Source organism: Schistocerca gregaria, chromosome 5 (genome assembly GCF_023897955.1).
Source record: "Schistocerca gregaria isolate iqSchGreg1 chromosome 5, iqSchGreg1.2, whole genome shotgun sequence".
Lineage (NCBI taxonomy): Eukaryota > Metazoa > Arthropoda > Insecta > Orthoptera > Acrididae > Schistocerca > Schistocerca gregaria.
In genome coordinates, this window is record NC_064924.1 from 364483162 (window position 1) to 364504125 (window position 20964).

At 41.5% G+C, this 20964-nt stretch overlaps 1 protein-coding gene across 1 annotated transcript in view; it reads left to right on the top strand.

Annotated features, from left to right (window-relative positions):
* The first annotated feature begins 2701 nt into the window (after positions 1-2701).
* Positions 2702-20964, top strand: part of LOC126273343 (proline-rich protein 36-like) — a 179021-nt gene continuing 160758 nt past the window's right edge. Inside the window, exons 1-2 of the mRNA XM_049976890.1 lie at positions 2702-2736; positions 2845-3013. Of these exons, the coding sequence (XP_049832847.1) occupies positions 2702-2736; positions 2845-3013 (204 nt within the window). The remainder of the gene's footprint in view (positions 2737-2844; positions 3014-20964) is intronic.

The following is a 20964-nucleotide window of genomic DNA, read 5'->3' on the forward strand; positions in this document are numbered from 1 at the left end:
TACAATTATCATTGATGTTTGTATGATACACATCGATATGTCCAATAACATCATAAAATATTATATAAATAATTAATATTTTTCTGCGTTTTATTGCACTGTTTTCCACATGTCGGATAGATAATGTTCACAACTATTAGAAGCAGATTTTTCATCTCGTCGCACTGTAGCTAAAATTTATCTCGTGGATGTGACATGCTGTCGTCTGCTATTGCTATTATACCAAGGTGGAAGAGTTGTATACACCATATTCAGCCCCAGAGTGCATGTATCATCCAGTTTCACACACTCCTCGTTTAAGTTCTCCTCCGCAGATGGGACTGAAACACAGAGTTTCAAAAAGAAATTCATCCAGTCATTGATAAGTGTGACTTTTCCGGGAACGGAAGGTTACGTTTTACAGTAGGTTTACTTTTAATGTATTAATAAAAACGCAGCGTCACCAGTCGTACCTGATCTAACAACTACAGACGTACAAGTTCTCGAGTATTACTGTCTTCCACATTTCATTGCAGACAGTCGAAGAAAGATGCAGTGCATCTTGCGAGAGCCTGCGTAGATAACTTCAAGACCCACAAATATTTTTAGTTTTCCTATTTTTATTTTATGAAGAGATCGTGAAGATAAATTCAGGAAAATAACAGATGCTACAGAAGGGCAGAGGTCGTCACTCCTACCACGTTCCATCCTTGATTGTACCGTGAACAGTTCTTGGTATATTTTACAATGAAAAGCACCCTCTGCCATGCGATGTGCAGTAAATCCCAGCGAGCTAATATATCTGTAAAAGTACATATTTCAAATTCTTAGTTAACTACGATACTTATTACGTAATGGATCGAATGCCAGAGTTTTTCCTGCTATCATTTTGTCGTGCAAAATGCTGTAGGTTATCGAGTTGTAAAAATTGTTTGTCACTGAGATAACAAACAGACTTGAGCGTTCTGTAGATTTTACAGCCATTCGCATGGAATCAGATTCTGCCGTGACCCCAGCGCCAGCATGCATGTTATCGCAACAGAAAAAAGAAAAAAAAGTATTCAAATGGCTCTAAGCACTATGGGACTTAACATCTGATGTCATCACTCCCCTAGACTAAGAACTACTGAAACCTAACTATCCTAAGGACATCACACACATCCATGCCCGAGGCAAGATTCGAACCTGGGACCATAGCAGTAGCATGGTACTGGACTGAAGCGCCTAGAACCGCTAAGCCTCAGCGGCCGGCCTTCTCAACAGCACCTACTGTTGAGTACACACATCTAAAGCTAGCTTTTCAGGGGAATCAACGACACAGTATCGAACAATGTGTTTGGAGTATATGCACGGAACCGAGATTAGGCACTGACAATGTACACTCTAAATTTTACCACTCTGATCAGATTCTGTTCATGTAGCAAGGGCATTATAGCGCCCCTCCAACCTTCTATTAGTTTTAAATTATTACGAGCTCATTTTCTGTTTTCACAGATTTATGCAGCACCCAACTTCTCAAGGAGTAGGTCACTGAGCGACCACAAATTACCAAGAGGAGAGCTGCCTTGTGATCTTCGTCTACCAAGTTGTTGAGGGCCTACCTCAACCGCGACAAAAAAAAAAAAACTATCCGTAATGTGTGTTCGCTAAGATGGAAGTACTCAAGGCTGCTTGCAAATTACGGTGCACACTTTCCTCAAACGTAGTAGGTTTCATTGCCATTGCTTTGTCAGAAATTAAAGTGCGGCTAGACTGATTGGTTTCAAATATGACTTGCACACGCCCATGATTTGCGCTTTAGATGAGTTGGGAGAATCTAACAAAAGCGCGTAAACGCGTCTACACATGGAAAGACGTACTGGTTACACTGTCTAGAGCGGACCCATATATATTTTCTGTACAGGCTTTTCAACCGCAACGAAAGGGAAAAATCCTTTGTCTTTTATTTAATGCATGTGTGCTGAGACCACAGATTTTACACCTCAACACCATTGTCTTTATCCTCAATCGCGTTTTGAAAACATCAGTATGACCGCCCTGCAACGCTTCATGATAATACATAAACACTGTGCAGGGAGGAGACTCCCCAAGAGGGATCATTGCCGACAAAATTTTATTAAATAAATATTCCATGCATAATGTTCGGCCGTAGCCGGCTTGGGCATACTGTGGTGGAAGGTGCTGGCCGGAAGACCATGGTCGGCACATTCGTGCCACCGTGCTCCTCGGTCAGACTCAAGTCCCACGGGTTGGTTGCGCTGACGGGGGTACGCTACTAGCAAGGCGCGTTGGCGGAATCAATCCTCCAATCAGAGACTAATCGTGTGATCACGTGGTGACGCGGCCGGGAGCGGCGAGGGCGGCTTGGAACCAGCTCCGGGCTCTCTTAGCTTCAAACCTCGGCCCCGAGTAGTCGCTCCTCTAGCCTCTGCCTCTCTATTGAGCAGACGGCAACCCCACTTGGAGCTGCTCAGCTCTACGTAGGCAACAATGTATCATCGTTACAGGAATAAACTGGGTCCATTAAACTTCATTACTTTTCATTTTACAACGCCCTCCGCTCCTGATCTCTATCCATGACGAACAAGTGGTGACAGAAGTGGGATGCGACCCACCTTACGGTTGTAAAATCAACTCATCAGTTGAGTGTGAGTACTACAAAGGGGCCGAGGCTGAGCAAGTAAAGCAAACTAGACCGAACGTGGCGAGGCTGCAGCGCGCCATGCGCCTGCCAGCCGGTCGCCTGCGTTGCAGAATGTGCGTGGCCGCGCAATAGCGCGCCACAAGCGTGACGCAGTTCGTCGCCGGACGATAGCCGAGGACGGTCTACTGTGCAGTCACGCTCGCCGCCGCCGCTGTCCGTAGCTGCCACGGGTCACCACCTGCGCCAGGGTACGGGGTGCGGCCCTCGCGCCGCTCCCCGTCCCAGCTGTCCGTGCTTTGGCCCGCCGCTGCTGCGCCCGCGGGTGATCAACGAGCCTTCCGCCGCTCGGCGACACCGCCGCCGTCCGTCGTTTGCACGTCACCAAATAATGTAAGTCGCTAGCGACACTATGGTGGTGTAGAGGTTCACATTATTGTAACATGCCGATCACCAGGCAGCAATCGGAGGCAGGAGCAGCCGGAGAGGATAAAGATCCCCTCTTTGCGCTGCAGTCCCAGTTAAATCAATTAATTTTAACTATCGTGGAGCTTAAGCAACACATAGATGATCTTAAAATGACTTCTCCGCAGTCTAATGTTGCTAAGCAAGTGCTAGTTTAGGAACAGCCGAAGCAGGTGACTCCACCACTCATTAGTGCAGAATCACCTGTGTCAGTAGCTGCCTCTACTTAGGTGCAGAGCTTTCCAGCAGTAGCGTTTATTCCGGCGTTCGCTGGAAAGCAGCACGAGGATATTCAAACGCTTGTCCAGAATATCCAGGACATCGGAAAGCTTTGCGGTTGGCCTGGGGGATACGTGAATCCGAATAGGTTCATTTCTGGGTGGATCCACTCTGCCAGAATGAAACTCTTGACCAGATGCATGTCCACGTAGAACGTAGCCTGTGCAAAGTGCAGCAAGTACAGAAAGAAAATTGCGTACCCGTGTGTTTAGACAACTTTAGTCACAAGCAAGCTTTAATACCGCGTGGTACAGTATTAGCCAGCTTACAGGTTATCACAGAAGATGAGGTGCCAACGAGAACCCCTTCTCTGAAAAAGAAAAAGACTGCTGCCACCTCTCCTTTTGACAATCACGTCACATCTGACAGATAAGTTTAATGCTAAGCTTAGTCACCTCCCATTGCACGAACGAAAGCTAATAAATGAAGTATTGAATGAGTATTCATGGTTGTTTGAAGATAGGAAATATTTACCAGCAACAGATCTAATCCAACATGAGATTCCAACCGGAAATGCTAGGCCAATAGCTCAAAAAGGGTACCGAATTCCCTACCATCTTCAGTGAGTGGTAGAGGAAAATATACAACAGCAACTAGAAGCAGGAATAATACAACCCTCTTCTAGCGAGTGGTCTAGCCCAATTGTAATCGTTTCAAAGAAATCGATAGACGGAGAAAAATCCTATCGCCTCTGTGTAGACATGCGAGAAGTAAACAAAGTCACTACTCCAGATCATTATCCATTACCCCGGATCGATGAAACACTCGATCGTCTGGGCAATTGCCGGTAGTTTAAACATTAGACATGCGCAGTGGGAATCATCAAATTCCAATGGCTCCTCAAGATCGAGCTAAGATAGCTTTTGTAGTTCCTGGTGGCTTATATGAATTCTTAAGGATGCCTTTCGGGCTTCGCAAAGCGCCAGCAACCTTCCAGCGATTTGCAGATCTGCTATTACGTGGGTTGAAACCTACTATGTGCCTTGTGTATCTTGAAGATATAATTATATTTTCAAAATCCATTGCTGCACATGTACACAGTGTACTGTTGCGCTTGCAAAATGCTAATTTAAGCTTAAAATTAGAAAAAATGTTCTTTTGCTCAATCAAAAGTGCAGTATTTAGGTCATTTCATCAGTTCCAGCGGAGTCAAGTCAGATCCACGATTAACTGAAGCAGTAGATACTTTTACTATTCCAACAAATTTTAAAAGCAATTACAATCCTTCCTAGGCTTTGCAAATTATTACCGCCGTTTTGTTAAAGATTATGCTACTTTTACCAAACTACTTACTACATTTGTAAGTAGGATGTTTAGGATCTTATATTGGTAACGCCGCCGCCACGTAGCGCTCTGTATGAGAATCACTGGCTGTGCTGTGTGCAGTCTGTGGCTGTTTTGCATTGTTGTCTGCCATTGTAGTGTTGGTCAGTTGGCTGTTAACAGCACATAGCGTTGCAGTTGGAGGTGAGCCGCCAGCAGTGCTGGATGTGGGGAGAGAGATGGTGGAGTTTTGAAATTTGTAAGACTGGATATCATGAACTGCTATATACATTATGACTTTTGATGATACTAAGGTAAATACATTGTTTGTTCTCTATTAAAATCTTTCATTTGCTAACTATCCCTATCAGTAGTTAGTGCCTTCGGTAGCTTGAATCTTTTATCAAGCTGGCAGTAGTGGCGCTCACTGTATCACAGTAGTTCGAGTAACCAAGATTTTTGTGAGGTAAGCGATTTGTGAAATGTATAGCTTAATGTTAGTCAGGGCAATTTTTTTGTAGGGATTTTTGAAAGTCAGATAGCGTTTCTCTAAAAAAAAATTTGTGTCGGTTTAAGCACAGTAATGTACAATTTTTCAAAGGGGACGTTTCATATGTCGACCCTTAGCCGAGGATACCTCACTGGAATCTTCTGATTTTTTCTTGTAGTTTGTGCAATTAGTGTAGGTTTTGTTTATTGCTAGCGCGCAATTGTAGAGCGATTTTCCTTTGTAGTTGTAGTTTTTCATTGTTGTACAGTAAAACAGTTGTGGAATGCATGTAGATTTGCAGCAAGTATTTCGCAGCTGCGCTTGCAATTAACGAGATATTATTTTCAGTGTTACATTAATGTGTTTTCTTATTTTTCTCTTCAAATTGTGCTTTTATGTGTTATCGTGTGAAATACTGTGACAATAATGGCGTGTGAAAAACGTAATACTAGGCTCCAAAGTAAACTGAGAAATGACAGTGAAGACGAAAGCAGTGTGTCAGCGCCACCGAGTAATGAATTAACTAATGTTCAAAGTAGTAATTTGGTAATTGTACACAGGGAAATGGAGCGGGCTGCAAATAATGGTGCATGCAGTGAAACAATTAGTGAACAGGGAAGCATTATCGATCGATCGGTTGCCAACAGCTCGCCTCAGGACTCCGAAATGACAGGACACAATCTTGCACACACTGTACATTCAGGTTTTGCGTCCACACCACTTTCTCAAATAAATCAAGACACATTTCCTGCTTTTCAAAATGCGAATATTGCCGGTTCAAATGCACTGCTGAATAGCACTGAGGAACATGTTTCAGACACCAGTGCACTGTAATTGCAGTGAATGCAACAAATAGGACAAAGGCTACAAAAGTTAGACACAACGCTTGAACAAAATCAGAAACAAATGGGACAAAATCTGCAAACGTTAGACACAATGGAACAAAATCTTCAGAAGTTAGACACAATGGAAAAAATCAGAGACAACCACAGAAAAAGCTTCAAAAATTAGACACACTGGAACAAAAGCTTCAAAAGTTAGACTCAGTGGTACATACGCTTGAACAAATACATGAAGATTTAACTACTGAGTTACATAAAATCGAATTGAAATGTCAAAAAGTCTGTAATGATGTAAAAACACAAATTTGTGAGCATTTCCAACCTATTTTTTCGCGGCATGAAATTATAGTACAGAATCACGAATTAGCCATAAAAGAACTGCAAACTATTGTTCATGAAAATCATGAGACCTTGCAAGCTAAGATTGACTCAGTTGCATTTACCGATTCGGTTACGCAACTTGCAAAAATTCAGGAAAACTTAAAGGACACAGTAGATACTCTGAAAATTGGTTCAGAAAGACACATGCAGGAAATTAGTTCATTATCAGGGAAAGTAGTTGAACTTTCAGATGAGCTAACTAATTTATCTACGAAGGTAGCCGATAATCTGAATGACACAAAACCGGTAGTCTTTAATGACACAGAAGAGTGCGAACAAATTAGGAAATTCAAACAAAATCAGAATCAAAGTAATACGCAACACCAAAGAGAAATCCGGGAAGTACAAGATCAGCTGACACAGGTAATACAGGAATTACGTATTTCAGAGGACACTCGCGCTCCAACACGAGAAGAGGGACTTAGAAATACGGAACAGCCACAAAATAATAACACAGGGCACATCGGAAATTATGAAAGAAATTGGCAAGGTACACCGAATTTTGAGACGGAACCGCCGAAACGACGTAACAATGACCAACATGCGACTCGCCGACATGATGATTTTGACTATAAGTTGTTCATTACTACACATAAATTCAAAACATTTAAGAATTCTGACAACGACATTCATCCCCAAGCGTGGCTTCACCATTTCTCTCATTGTTTTCTTCCCAACTGGTCATTAGAACACAGATTAGAATTTATGTGTGGCTACTTAGAGAATGAACCAGCTGTAAGAATGCGGTCGGTCATTCACGATTGCCACAGTGAAGGAGAACTTCACCATGCCTTCCTCTCAGTATATTGGTCTCAAGCCATACAAGACCGAGTAAAACATGTCATCATAATGATGAAACATTTCGAACTATCTGAATTTTCAAGTCTTGTGAAATATTTTGAAGACATGTTGCACAAGAATCAGTACCTATCAAACCCATACAGCCCCTCAGAACTCATCCGCATTTGCTTAATCAAATTACCTGAACATTTACGACATATTATTTTGGCAGGACGTTGCAAAGACGACATTGAAGCTTCTCAGGGACTGTTACAAAAATTGGAAATTGACACTGACAATCGCGGAACGCGAAAACAGGAACACAACAATTACAGGTCACAACCGTCACAATTTCGCGACGACAGAAATAATAACTGGACACGACAAGGCTATTCTTACAACGCAAATTGGGGCCCAAAGAGACACCACCCGTATGATAACCGCTGGCAGAGTATTAATAATTACAGGGAAAGATCACCTCCCCCCGGTAGTGACTATCACAGAGACAATCAGAGAAACAGACAATATGGGAACCGAAATAATTATTTTCAAGGAAGACAGAATAACTTTAGACGTAACGGTCCTGTGCGCAGTTACGATTCAGGGAGAAATTCTCCACCACATGACCGAGAAGAAAGAAACCATGGAATCTACCGACATGACGACACATGATATAATCATAACGACAGACCTGAATTTCATCAGAACTGGCAGGATTCAAACAGAGCAGGGCCTTCTCGGCAAGGTGAATTTGTAGAAGTTAGGTCTCCTAATCCCAATAACAACGCGCGCCAACAAAGAAACAGACAATGACTCGCACCGCCGGCAGCCACTTGCGCTGGCTGGCTCCGAGATAAGTAACATAGACGCTAACCTTGGGAAAAATTTAGCATTCCTTACCGATGTACACCACATGATAACTGCTTTGAAGTTGAAACTCTGCGTACTAGGTAGAGTAAAGGATTACACCACATTTCACTCGTAAAATCGTTTATTGAAAGATAATCTGCTTTTCAACTTTCTGTTTGCCATAAAACTTTTCACTTCACATTTCTAGTATGCTTTGTCAGACTTGGAAACTGTTACTATGCAACAACGTTTGAAATTAAATATCCAATCAAGAACCTACGGAACATATTTAGACAGAAATTACGAATGCATTGTTATAGTGAACAGACGACACAGTGTTGTATTACTACATTCTTGCTTGTTAGTTGCACGATTACGTAACGACTATCAGGCTTACATACTTAGGACATATACTGGTACTGCTAATGAGATTTTAATGCAACATTTCGGTTTACTTGAAAATCCATTCTGGATTTAAAGTACTTACTGTGAGATACCAGATGACATAGTGGTTAGTTTATGTGACAGCTACACTGTTTTATCACAACGCTATTAGTGAGTGACAATTTACAATATTGCTTCTGCGGTGTATATTTTATATCTGCATAGTTTTTCTGTATTATTCTGGAAAGTAAAACATGCTTTAGTAGTAACTTTTGTGGTATAGCTACAAGGAGACACCCTTTTCCGTAGCACAAGAATACGTTACAGCACAGTACTTTCTTCATCATGGTAATAAGCGTAATAACTAAGGTATCTATAAGCAAAGCATTTCAATTTTCCTCATCATGAGGTAAGTACATTGACTTCTGCAGAACTTAGCTTTCAGAGGACAATAACTACGACACTTTCACAGAGATTATCTTACTACAAGACGCACAGTTTAGCGCTACAGGACACGCATTTGAGTGACTAATTTTGTACTTAAACTATTTATTTTTAAAGATATTTGTAGTACTATGATACAAAGGTTTTCCGTGATACAAAACATTCCGTTGTTGTAATCTGTAACACCTGAGGGTATAATTACATTAATCCTAAGGGGGGTACACGCTTACTTTGTGTATTGTGTGTTTGGCATGCACAAGGAGCCTTAGCTAATATGGTATTTGCTTATACAATTTTACACATCGGTACCATATTTCTCTAACACAGAATTACACAGCTATCTGATTATTTGACAGAGAAACAAACATCTTTTTACTCCATCAATGACAGATGTTTACAAAATTACGCAGTTGGATAACTTCTCACTTACGAAATTGTATTTTGTCTGTACTTTGTGAAATGTTCATATTTTTTCGAAAAACCTTTGTCATACTATGAGAGCTTTGAATCATGTATTTGGTATGGGATCATGATTTTTAAAGTACGTTTCAGACAGATGACGCTTTTGACATGACCAGAGAAATTTTTTTAGGTTTTGAAATTATTGGAGGAAGCTACGACGATTTTGAGAGTTGACTGAGGTGTTATGATATTATTACGATGACTATGTGTATTATACTGTTGCGGTATGTTTATGATCAATAAGCTAATGCGATATGAGTATCTGTTATGATGAAATATTGAAAAAGTGCCTACGAATAAGGTAAGGAACAATGAGTAGTGGTTAGGGACTCTGGTTTGTGAAAAAGGTTGTTGGAAACCAAGAATCGTACTTTAAGAGTTATGAAATGTATGTAAATGCGTGAATGTATTAAAATGCCGACGAAAATTTTTTGGACACTGTTATATCAATAGTATTTTGTTTCTATAGATTTTTAACGCAAATTCTAGACTTGTGAAATTTTTTATATGAGACTGCCACTGTAGCGGAAACTTGTGTCGTAAATATTTCGGAAGGAATTTAAGTGACCACCTGCACGTAATGAGTCGTGGGCACCCAACTGTGCGGCAGCCACCTGGAAACATGCCATCAGTGTGTGCCTTTCAGAGGCACAGATAAAGAAAAAAAAAGAGGCGGTTAACCTCGCTATTGACATTCCTTTGTAGAAAGCATCATAAATACGACACCCTCAAACTTGAAAACATGATTACACTGTAGAGTTCTTAATTTATGATATTTACTGAAATGAAATGACGAGAAACATTTCATGTCTATTGTCTTGCTAGTTGGAAGATTGTTTACTGCATTATGAAATGCCGTATGGCTAGCGAATGACGTTTCACGCCTTGCTTTGCCTATTTTGTTTAATATCTAGTTTCTAGCTGCAAAGCATCAATGGTTAAAATAAAATTTCATAGATGTACTAATATAGTTATTTTATGCCTACAGATCCAGTAAAAAAAATAATTTTATGATCTACTTCCAAGAAAACAATGGAACTTAAATAGACATTTCCCTTCACACGAACGGCACACATAATTTTTTTACAATTTGGTAACTTATCTGCTAGCATAAGTTCTCGTGATGCATCACCCTATGTTAAGATGTGATACAGGTATTAAACATTGCATTTTTTTACTGTAATATGTTTTCTGCTTGAGCTTTCTCATGTTTAGATATAAGTTATTGCATTTTCTGCTGTTGTTCGCCAGGCTTAGTGTTACTGAATTTTACTTTGTATTGCTCTGTTAAACCTGTTTTACTAGGGATTTATTTTTATTATTTGCTGCACAGTGCCTTATATTAGTTGTAATATTGCAATTGCTTTGCCAATTTCCACTTTTTTGTCATTGCTGTTTGTGTTAACTGTTTTGTGCTGCTGCATTGCCTCGTCCCTTAGTTTAGAATCTGAGTTCAGTATATTTAAGTTAGCTTAAGATGGGGTAGGCTATATAAGAGAACGAGTTGTGATGAACGGAAAGAAATGAATTGAGAAGCTATAAGAAAATGGTTTGGCCAAAAAAAAAGTAGTGTACAATGGAGAAAAACTGTTTTTTGAAAGAGGATGTGAACAGAATACAGAAGGCATGCTTGGTTAGGATTTTTTTGGTGGGAAACAAATGTTGAAATAAGATGAAAGATCTACAGAATGAAGTTTTCGGTTGGACAGCAGTACCAAATGTTACCCTGAAAACGAACCCTGTCTTTCCTTTTGTATTATTCCGCTAAGTGTTTATGTATCCTTGTGTATTTGTTTTTTCCTGTCTGTATGTGTTTAGATAATACTATTTATATTGTAGAATTTTTCTGATACTGTGTTATTTACCTCGTAAAGATGCTTAGACATTATTTATTCTGTTTTATTTTAATGCTCACGAGTGAAGTTGATGTTTCAAAACTTATTCTGATCTTTTATGTATGTACATATGTCATAATTCCTGTAACACTGATGGTTCGATTCTTTTGCAAAGCCTCTAGTAGTACAAATGTTATATGTATTGTTATATTCTTTAATGATGTGTTTTGTACATTTGTTATTGTATTCTATGTTATAAAATTGTAATTGACACCAGTTCATCAAATTAAGCAACTTGTAAGTTACATTTCACTGCACACGTTTCTGTTGGACATACTATATGGAAAATATGTGAGAAGTAGAGAATGATAGTGTTTGCACATCAGCAAGGGACTGGTTAAAAGCATTGCTGGTTCTAAGGACAATTCCAAAATAACTTTGTGAGTGCACAAGTGGTGGTTTATGGACTTGCTATATTGTCTGCAAGTCTCTTCGCTGGTGATTGTGCACCTGCACAGTCGCAACAGATGGCTGCTGGCCGTCTCTACAAGGACTGAATTGGGTCTGCATTTTTGATTGCCCACCAATACCATTATTTCTACAAGGACTGCAGCGGGTCTGCACCTCCGGTGTCTCACAAATACCGTAATCGCTACCAGGACTACAGTGGGTCTACTCTGTGATGACCTACCTACCAATATTCTTCAAAACTTCGACTGACTCTGCTGTGGGTTTGCTCTGTTGTGGACCATTACCTGTCTGCGTGTCAAGAGTCAGCACTGTCTTTCCGTTGGAAGGACAACACTACTTCTTCAAGACCGCATGGAAATCCACTACTTACGTCTGTATTTGATTTTACTGCTCATACCTTGAGAATTGCAATTGTACTGTGATGAACGATCAGGACTGTCTTTAAGGACTGAGAAAAAAAATTTAGCTTTTGACCAACATTGTATCAATAAGTGTGTGCATTTGATATCTTTGTTATTGTAATTATGAAAATTTTCTTAAAATCCGTATTGGCCACTGCCCAAAACATTTTTTTTTGTAGGGAGCATGGGGGCTACGTAAGTAGGCTGTTTAGGATCTTATATTGGTAACGCCGCCGCCACGTAGCGCTCTGTATGAGAATCACTGGCTGTGCTGTGTGCAGTCTTCGGCTAGTTTGCATTGTTGTCTGCCATTGTAGTCTTGGGCAGTTGGCTGTTAACAGCACATAGCGTTGCAGTTGGAGGTGAGCCGCCAGCAGTGCTGGATGTGGGGAGAGAGATGGCGGAGTTTTGAAATATGTAAGACTGGATGTCATGAACTGCTATATACTTTATGACTTTTGATGATATTAAGGTAAATACATTGTTTGCTCTCTATTAAAACCTTTCATTTGCTAACTATCCCTATCAGTAGTTAGTGCCTTCTGTAGTTTGAATCTTTTATTAAGCTGGCAGTAGTGGCACTTGCTGTATTGCAGTAGTTCGAGTAACCAAGATTTTTGTGAGTTAGCGATTTGTGAAACGTATAGGTCAATGTTTGTCAGGGCCATTTTTTTGTAGGGATTTTTGAAAGTCAGATTGCGTTGCGCTAAAGAAAATATTGTGTGTCAGTTTAAGCACAATCCTGTATAGTTGTTCATAGGGGACGTTTCAAATGGTTGAAAAATGATACTCCTTTTGTTTCGACGGACGAATGTTCGACCGCCTTTCTAACAGTGAAAACTATTTTATCTAGTTCACCTCTACTTGTTTACCCAGACTTCGCTGAACCTTTTATTTTATCTTGTGACGCATCTGATTTTGCTGTAGGATGTGTCCTAGGCCAAGTGCAAGATGGTGAGGAAAACCCTCTTGGGTATGTCTTTCGTCAACTGAATAAATCAGAAACTAATCACAGTACTACAGAAAAGGTACAGTTCGTACCGATCACTCTGCTCTGCAGTGGTTATTGAATCTTAACGACCCTAGCAGCAAACTTATGCGCTGGGCCATGAAACTGTCCTAATATGATTTTGAAGTTCGACACAAGCCTGGTCGGTTGTATCAAAATGCTGATGCGTTAAGTAGAAAAGTGCGTGTCATCCAATCAGATGAGGTATCAATTGAAGAGTTAAAAGAAGGACAGCAGGTGGACGTTCAATGTCAAAGATACGCCAACTTGCCAGAATTTGAAGTAATAGACGACCTTTTGTATTCAAGAACTCCCCATAGAAATCGTTTGGTAATACCGGAATGCTTGCAGCAACGTATAATTCGGCAATGCCATGATAGAATCCAAGCATGTCAGAGCGGGAAACGTGTTATGAACGCTCGAATTGCGACACGTTATTGGTGGCAATACCGACAACGGGACGTGGACAGGTATGTAAGATGTTGCCTACCGCGTGCACAACGAGCACACAATAGGCATCCGCGAGTGCCGTTGCAAATATTTCCTCAGGCATCTTCACCCTTCGAAATTCTTGCTTTAGATTTCCAAGGTCCTTTTACACAGTCGCAACAAGGTAACAAATACATTTTGTCTGTTATTGATCCCTTTTCACGTTATCTAATTTTGTTTCCCCTCCCCGACATGACAGCTGAAACTGTGGCGAGAGAGTTTGTAAATCGTGTGATACTACCTTTTGGAATCCCTGATGCCATTTTAACGGATCAAGGAACCAATTTCATGTCTGCTTTATTTGTACAAGTTTGTAAATTGCTAAGAATAAAAAAATGGCGTACAACTCCCTTCCATCCTAAAGCCAACGGTCGCGTTGAACGCGTACACCGTACAATTTTTAAAATGTTATCCTACTATGTTGCAAAAACGCACGCTCATTGGGACAGATATGTACCGTATATTTCTTCTGCATACAACACCCGAATCCATGAATCCATGGGGTATACCCCTTAAAGTTGTGTTTGGACGGCCGATGAATTCACCGTTCGAAATAGACAAACTACCTCAAGGTGTAGAAATAAAGGGAGTAAAAGGTTTAGTCCACCGGCTAAAAGATATCTGGTATAAGGTAAAGAAGGAATAACATCAAAGCTACTAATAAACAGTTGCACAGGCAGAATAAAAATGCTGTTTTACCGACTTAGGAAACAGGTGATTTAGTGTTACTACGAAGCCCGGCAATCAAAGAGGGACGAACTAAATAGTTCTCTCCCCGCTTTGAAGGCCCGAATCGGATTGTACGGTTGACCTCACCACTCAATGCAGAACTTCAGTTAACCGATCGTACGGTGTTAGTGCACTTTGACCGCCTGCAACCTTACCACGGTAGGGCTGTGTCACCACAACAGGTGTCAGCTCCCGATCCGCCTGTGTCACCTCCACCTGAAGTGGAACAAAGACGAAAGAAAAAACGGAGGAGATTACCTGCACAGGGTTGTAGATACCCTTTGCGGAATCGACACCCATATGGGTTGTGGTCGCGTGATTAATCACCCCTAATTAGAGATTTATGTTGTGTTTTATTGCAGCTTAGTTTAAGTCATTTTTCTCCAGGGACTAGGAAGCAAGACGTGCCTTGTCACCTCGGAGTCCCCAGCCATTCTCAATTGTCAGTTTCCAGTCCTGTCATGTATTTTTGCTCATTTCTATATGTATGATTATGTTTTATGTTTTGCAAGCAACTGACTTGCTTCAGATGCAACCATTACACTTGGTGCTGGCAGTACCGCGGCTGCTAACTCCGAATAATATTCTTCAATGTCCTCTACTGCCATCTATTTGGCAAACCAGTACAAGTGGAGTATTTTTACTCCGAGGTTTTCTTAATACTTGTTACGTTGACGTCTAGTGTATTGTACTATATGTCGTAGTTCTGTATTTGCTGCACCTAACCGTAAGTAATCGGAACAGAAAAAGCCAGGACTTAAAATGTATACGCCTCGTACGCTTTGTTTACGGGAACAGCTGTTGGCCGGGCAACACATTAGCTGTTGCCTCCCCTCCTCTCTTCAGCGCTGTCTCCTCGCCAAGAACTGGCCAGCGGCCATCAGTTTTTCTCAGCCAGTAACAGCGCTCCGCGGGATGACGTGTCCTATCACCACGTGCGCTGCCGCCTCCAGCGTCTCAACACGCGGCGCTTCCGAGTAGTTACAAAAACAAACTGCAAATTACTGCCCTATCCTCCGCATATGACAAACTACAATGCACTTACCGTCATTTTACATAACTAACAGCCTTTTTTAAAAATAACTCTTATTCTAGATAATTAGCAATTTCTAATTCATCGTTATTTCTTGTACACGCTAAGCGCGTGATATTTGTCGCTGCAGTAGCGGCCGGTCTCTCGCGGCTACACGCCGTCTCACATAACCACTCCGCACCTACGAGTGCGCTGCGCGCTCGCTAGCAGCTCCAAGCTGGTTTATTTCATGCAGCCGGAAGACACGGCAAACAAACTTCATTCAAACACCCCAATAAATCTTAACAAATATTAAGTAGATGTGATTCATTGTTTAAATTCTTTTCCTTGTTTTGTTTCACATTAGCTGGATAAATCACGCGAAGTTCTTAACGATTTACAGTATTCTGCATACCTTAGTCTGCCAATCCTATAAGTGAAGTTTCACTACTGCTTTGATTCATTGTATAAGCTACAAACTACTGCCCTGACCCTCTTACACATCGAACTATGAGTACATTTAACGTTATCTTCCTTGGATAAGGCCAGATATGGATGGGCAAACCAATGCAATGCCACGGGTTTTTCAAGCTACTGACGAGGCACAAACGACCAATCGTCCGGGCTGCCGTATGTCGGTGGCCGATTGTTCCTTGGTTGCTACGCAGTTATTTTTGCCCTCCTCATTTATTTCACTCTACCGCCGTGGTCATTGTTATATCCTGTTTTCCTTTTCCTGTCGGTGAGGAGGCCCCTACAACGTATTAGGTAGCCTCTTCCGACAGCACCGGTCTTTTAACTTTACCACCCTTTTACACCGAGATATTACTCTCCCTTGTTGCAGTCGTGCCCCAAAATATCGGCCGATGGTCCATAGTGAGATACGTACTTTGCCCCTAATTAGCCGGTGATGTAAGCGCTACCGGAACTGTGCCTAGTTGTCCTTTCAGTTCAGTTGGTTATCGTCAGTTTTAAAACTAACACACACGCAGCCTAGCAGCCAGCCCCAGGTGGCCAGTGTTACATGTTAACGTTGAGCGTTCCGACTACTTACAGCGTTATTATTATACATAATTGTGTTTTTATTTTCCTGTCAATATATGTCATTGTGTTTAATTATGTCATTATGCTAGCGCTAGTGATTTATAGTTTATGATTTTCATTGTATGTAGTGTTATGCACTGCGCGCACAAAAAGTGACGTTATTCATACATATATGCTATTCTAGCTTCAGAGCTATTTTTATTGCTTGAACAGTCGACATTTTCCTAGTACAGCAGGTCGCTAATAACGCCGCTGATACTTTTATTCCATGTATCGCAGGAAACCTATGTGCCTACACTAATTCTTATTAAGTCAGACTGACACCCTTAGGCCCGCTGAACCACGGTATCGCAGATAACTCCAATGCACTGCCTACCCTTAAATTATTAGACAGGTTGCCTTAGCACTGTCCGCAGGTTGCTCCATTGCCCTGCAAATTATATAATCATCAATCCAAGTGTGCAGATTGCACTAATGCACTGCTGAACTTATTATTCGAATCACTCGCAGGTAGCTCATTCGCACCGTGAACTTGTACTTACACGTCACCGAATCCTAGGCTCCTCGGTTGACCACAAAACAATTCATACATCAAATACCGTGAGACAATTTGCCCTCACACTACGCCTTTGGCACTCAACCACAAATGAACTGAGCCCCAGACGCTCTTTTATTACATTTTATACAACGCCACTTTCTTCTACACGGCAATTCCATTGCAAAATCATCGGATTCTGCCAAAGATTCAGATACCGTTCCCCAAATGGCAGCGTCTTCCGTTGCTGAACGGATTAGTTGCTTTTCACCATCTGACAGTGCAAACTGCACTTTTAAGAACAATTTTGTTATATAGACACACTGTGATTCTACTGACGTAGTCCCTTATGCACTTCGTCAACCAACTAAAAAACAACATCCCCTGACGGATTTCGTATCCGATTCGGAAGTTTATGTTCGGGAAATATTCCCTTTATTTTATTTCTTGTCAATTATTGTTACTTCAATGTCACGTTTTATTGTTATCAATTTATAGTTATGATTAATGTTAGTAGACTTTATGGTTATACGTTATTTTTGTGTCATATTCGGTATTTCCTTTTAATTTTCATTGTTTCTCGACTGGAAGTATCTCTGGTAGCACCTATTGGCCTTCAATTCGTATCCGCCATCAGCTAACATTAGTCACACATTTACACAACACTTCATACGCCCAATAACAACTTACAACACACTCACACTGTTCATATCCACACTACCTTGGTGTAACTTGTTGATGTTAACAGACCTCTATTGTAATATACTAAGTACATGAACAAGGCTTTTATCGTTTATGCCCTCCGATCTTCGGAAGGGGAAAGGGAAGTACGTACGTATGTACGTTATGTTCAGTAGCAGTTTCTTTTAATCAACAACGTAATCAATTTACCTGTTGAACACTTAAGTCGTTGTGTTAAAATGGAATCAAACGTCTTTGTGACATCAGCTATTCGTTTATTATTGCTTTGCAATAAACTTACTTTTAAGTTGCACTTACAATGTCTTAGTCTCGGACGCAGAGCCACTAGCGCTCTTCGACGCTGTTATCTGAGCTCAGCAGTCTACCGGCTCAACGCTGATCAAGCTGCGCTGCGCCGCCTCCACTGCTTCACGCCCAGCCTCTGTATTCACGAGCAACAGACTCGCTCTCGCTAACATTCATTTCCGACTTCAGTACAGTTTATCTCTCTATTGACCACTTCTGTAAGTAAAGATCCTATGATTATTGAGTTAACTTGAGTTGTCCTACCCTCATTCCGGTTTTCTACAGCTGAAAAACGACTCAATATTATTTCTGACATGTATGAAGTACTTCACCTGTCTCGCCGTGTCGAGCCTTAGCGGGGTGGGTGCCCCTCCGTAGTGGCCAGTGCGTGGCAGGTGCCTAGGCTGTGCAGGTTTACACCGTAATCACAGGATTCCTTATCATTTTACTCATTAAAAAAAAACTTTCTTCGTACAAAATCTCAAATTAATTAACGACACTTGGACTTCGTCCTATAGCAGGTTGAATTTTTTTTTTCCAACGCGTTAGGCTTAGTCTTCGCTGCGTATTACTGCCTCCGCGTTCAGCGTCTTTTTTTGCTGACGCGTGATTGATCAGCGGATACTCAGTGTTGAATTACACCATTGTCTTGCCGCCTAGCTGCCCCCAGAGATGCCAAACTGTTGGTTGCCTCCGTGATTCTACTTCGTGGCCTTCTTCATCAGTAAGCGTGACTGAACTGGTCCATCGTCGCTACTTGCCAGGTAATTATTGCTACCACGTTGTACCCCCTCTGTCATCTCTGGATTACTCATCAAGTAAGCCAGCACACTTTTACTTGTAGGGTCACTAATACTTTCTCTCGCAGTCGACCGTTATCAACGTTGGAAGCTGAAAGCAACCTCCGTTCAAATGGCTGTCAATTTATCATCCGCAATGGGAAGCATGTTAATCTCAACGGTTGCCGTCGTGGCCGTCAGGCGACTCCATTTCACGTCTACTCTTCCACATCTGGAGTGCGTTTTGGACGTCGTCATAATCTGGTGCATACTCCACACTATGCTATTGTGTTAGCTGATGTCAACGTAACATTATTAGAACCGTGCTTTATATGATACAGCTGAGCAATTGTCAAAATATGAAATTTTCTTGACGCAGACGAAGGAACATGAGTTTCTCCGATCTTTGTGGGAAGTGACTAGAATTATTTCAACCCTTCGAAGTCAATTGAACAGTATTACGAATGCAGTACCAGGGCCTCGTTTCTAACGAGCCTGGTTGCCCGTTGGATATGAATTATTAAAATCTGTCTTTCGGACTCCTGACGAAACAAACTCAAAACGCTGGGATTTGGACACACAGCAAGCCCTTTCAGAAACACAAATTAATCACGAAGTGTTGGTACATCAACAGGTGCGCCTGACACTTTTTGAGAATAACCTGTTAGCCACAACTAGACAAATACAAGTTGTAGCCGACAGATTAACACGACACTATGCTGGACTTGAACAATCCTTTAACCAAGAGTGGACTCATCTTCACTCGGGATTACGTGATCTGACTATCACATTGGACATTGTGAAGACCACGCAGATTCTTTTATTTAGTATACACAGAGCACAGTTACACGTGCACATGTAACACTCGGCCATTCAATTCGGACTGCAGGGAAAGCTCAGTCCACATCTGTTACCCTCAGAGCCCTTCTTGCACATCCTACACAATGTGTCGTCGCAAATTTTGGCCCCTAAACAAATGCTTTATGCCGTGCGGTAAAGCAACCTCCCCTTTTACTATGCTGGTTGGAGGTCCGACTTACCCGTTATTCGGACGGTATTCGGATGCGAAAGAGGTTGCCAATCACGTGCGCAAATTGCGAATACGAGTGCTAGCAAATATACACTTCTCCAGTGTCTTGGGCTACCCTTCACCACCATGTTGTTTGGCAGACTCAAGAAGTTTTAATAGTTAGTCGGGATCGATAAACTCACGCCACTCTCTCTCGCGCTGAACTATCCAGTTGCTTCCATACAACACATTACTTATGCTCCACGCTAATTTTACACACTAACACTACTGAGTGCAAGATGTCACTGTTTTTAGCTGAAACTGCTACACCTCCATGTCCTCGCGTTCTAGTCTCACTTCGTCAACAAATAATTCAGCCTGTTGGCAACAGTTTTTTGTTAGCTGTTCCACAGACTGTCACCGCCACCCTGCTGTGCCACCGTTCAATGTCACAGACTGAATCGTACCGGGTAACACTGAATAATAGTGGCCTAGTATATAATAGTTCAAGATGTGACGTATACGCTGCTTCTATGAGGATATCAGCACAATTGCACTTTCATGTCACCATTCCCACATTTACCTTATACCTTCCAGAACTCTCTTTTAAACTCCATCACCATGAGAAGCTAAAGAATTTACCGAATACCAATGATTCAGATCTACTCCAATCGATCAATCATCTCCTTACCCAGGAACATAACCAAGTTGCTCTAGACCGAGTGGCCTCACATATTGCTCATTGGCACCAAACCAAGCTATTAACCACCGTTTTATTACCCAGCGCTGGTTCGATAATTATCATTGTAATGATTCTGATTATAGTATTCTGGATACTCTGTAAAAGAGGGTTTTGCAAATGTTTCACTTCTTTCCGAGAAGTAGTACCACCCCCACAACCTGAAGGTGAATATCACACCTGAAACTACCTGCCAACCTTGGTGCATGTGATCAGGCATGACCCCACCCCCCTTAGAATTAAGTTGTATTCTAGGTGTCAGGTCAATGAACTAATTTTGTAATGGATTTGTATTTCTATGTAAAGTCTATGGAAACACAATTTAACTGTCGAGTCTTAAACCTTATGTAAGTCATTTGGTTTTCTCTTTAAATTTTTGTCATTTTGTAATGTTCTCATTCACCCACGTTGGCAATTACCATCGTAATTCTATATTTAAGAACTCAAAGTAATATTAAGGGGAAAAACTCCCTTGTGACTGTTAGGCCTGGGAGCATTCTCTCACCCCCACGAGGGTGGAGTGTTTCAGTGTGCTGTGCTTCGGTGCCCCTCATCATCGCCTGGGTACCCACCACCACTGATACCGCCGACACACACTCACAGCATGGCGCCGCCCCACTGCAGTCGCACCAACTTCACAAGTTTTTTATTCAGGAGCCTTCCTTC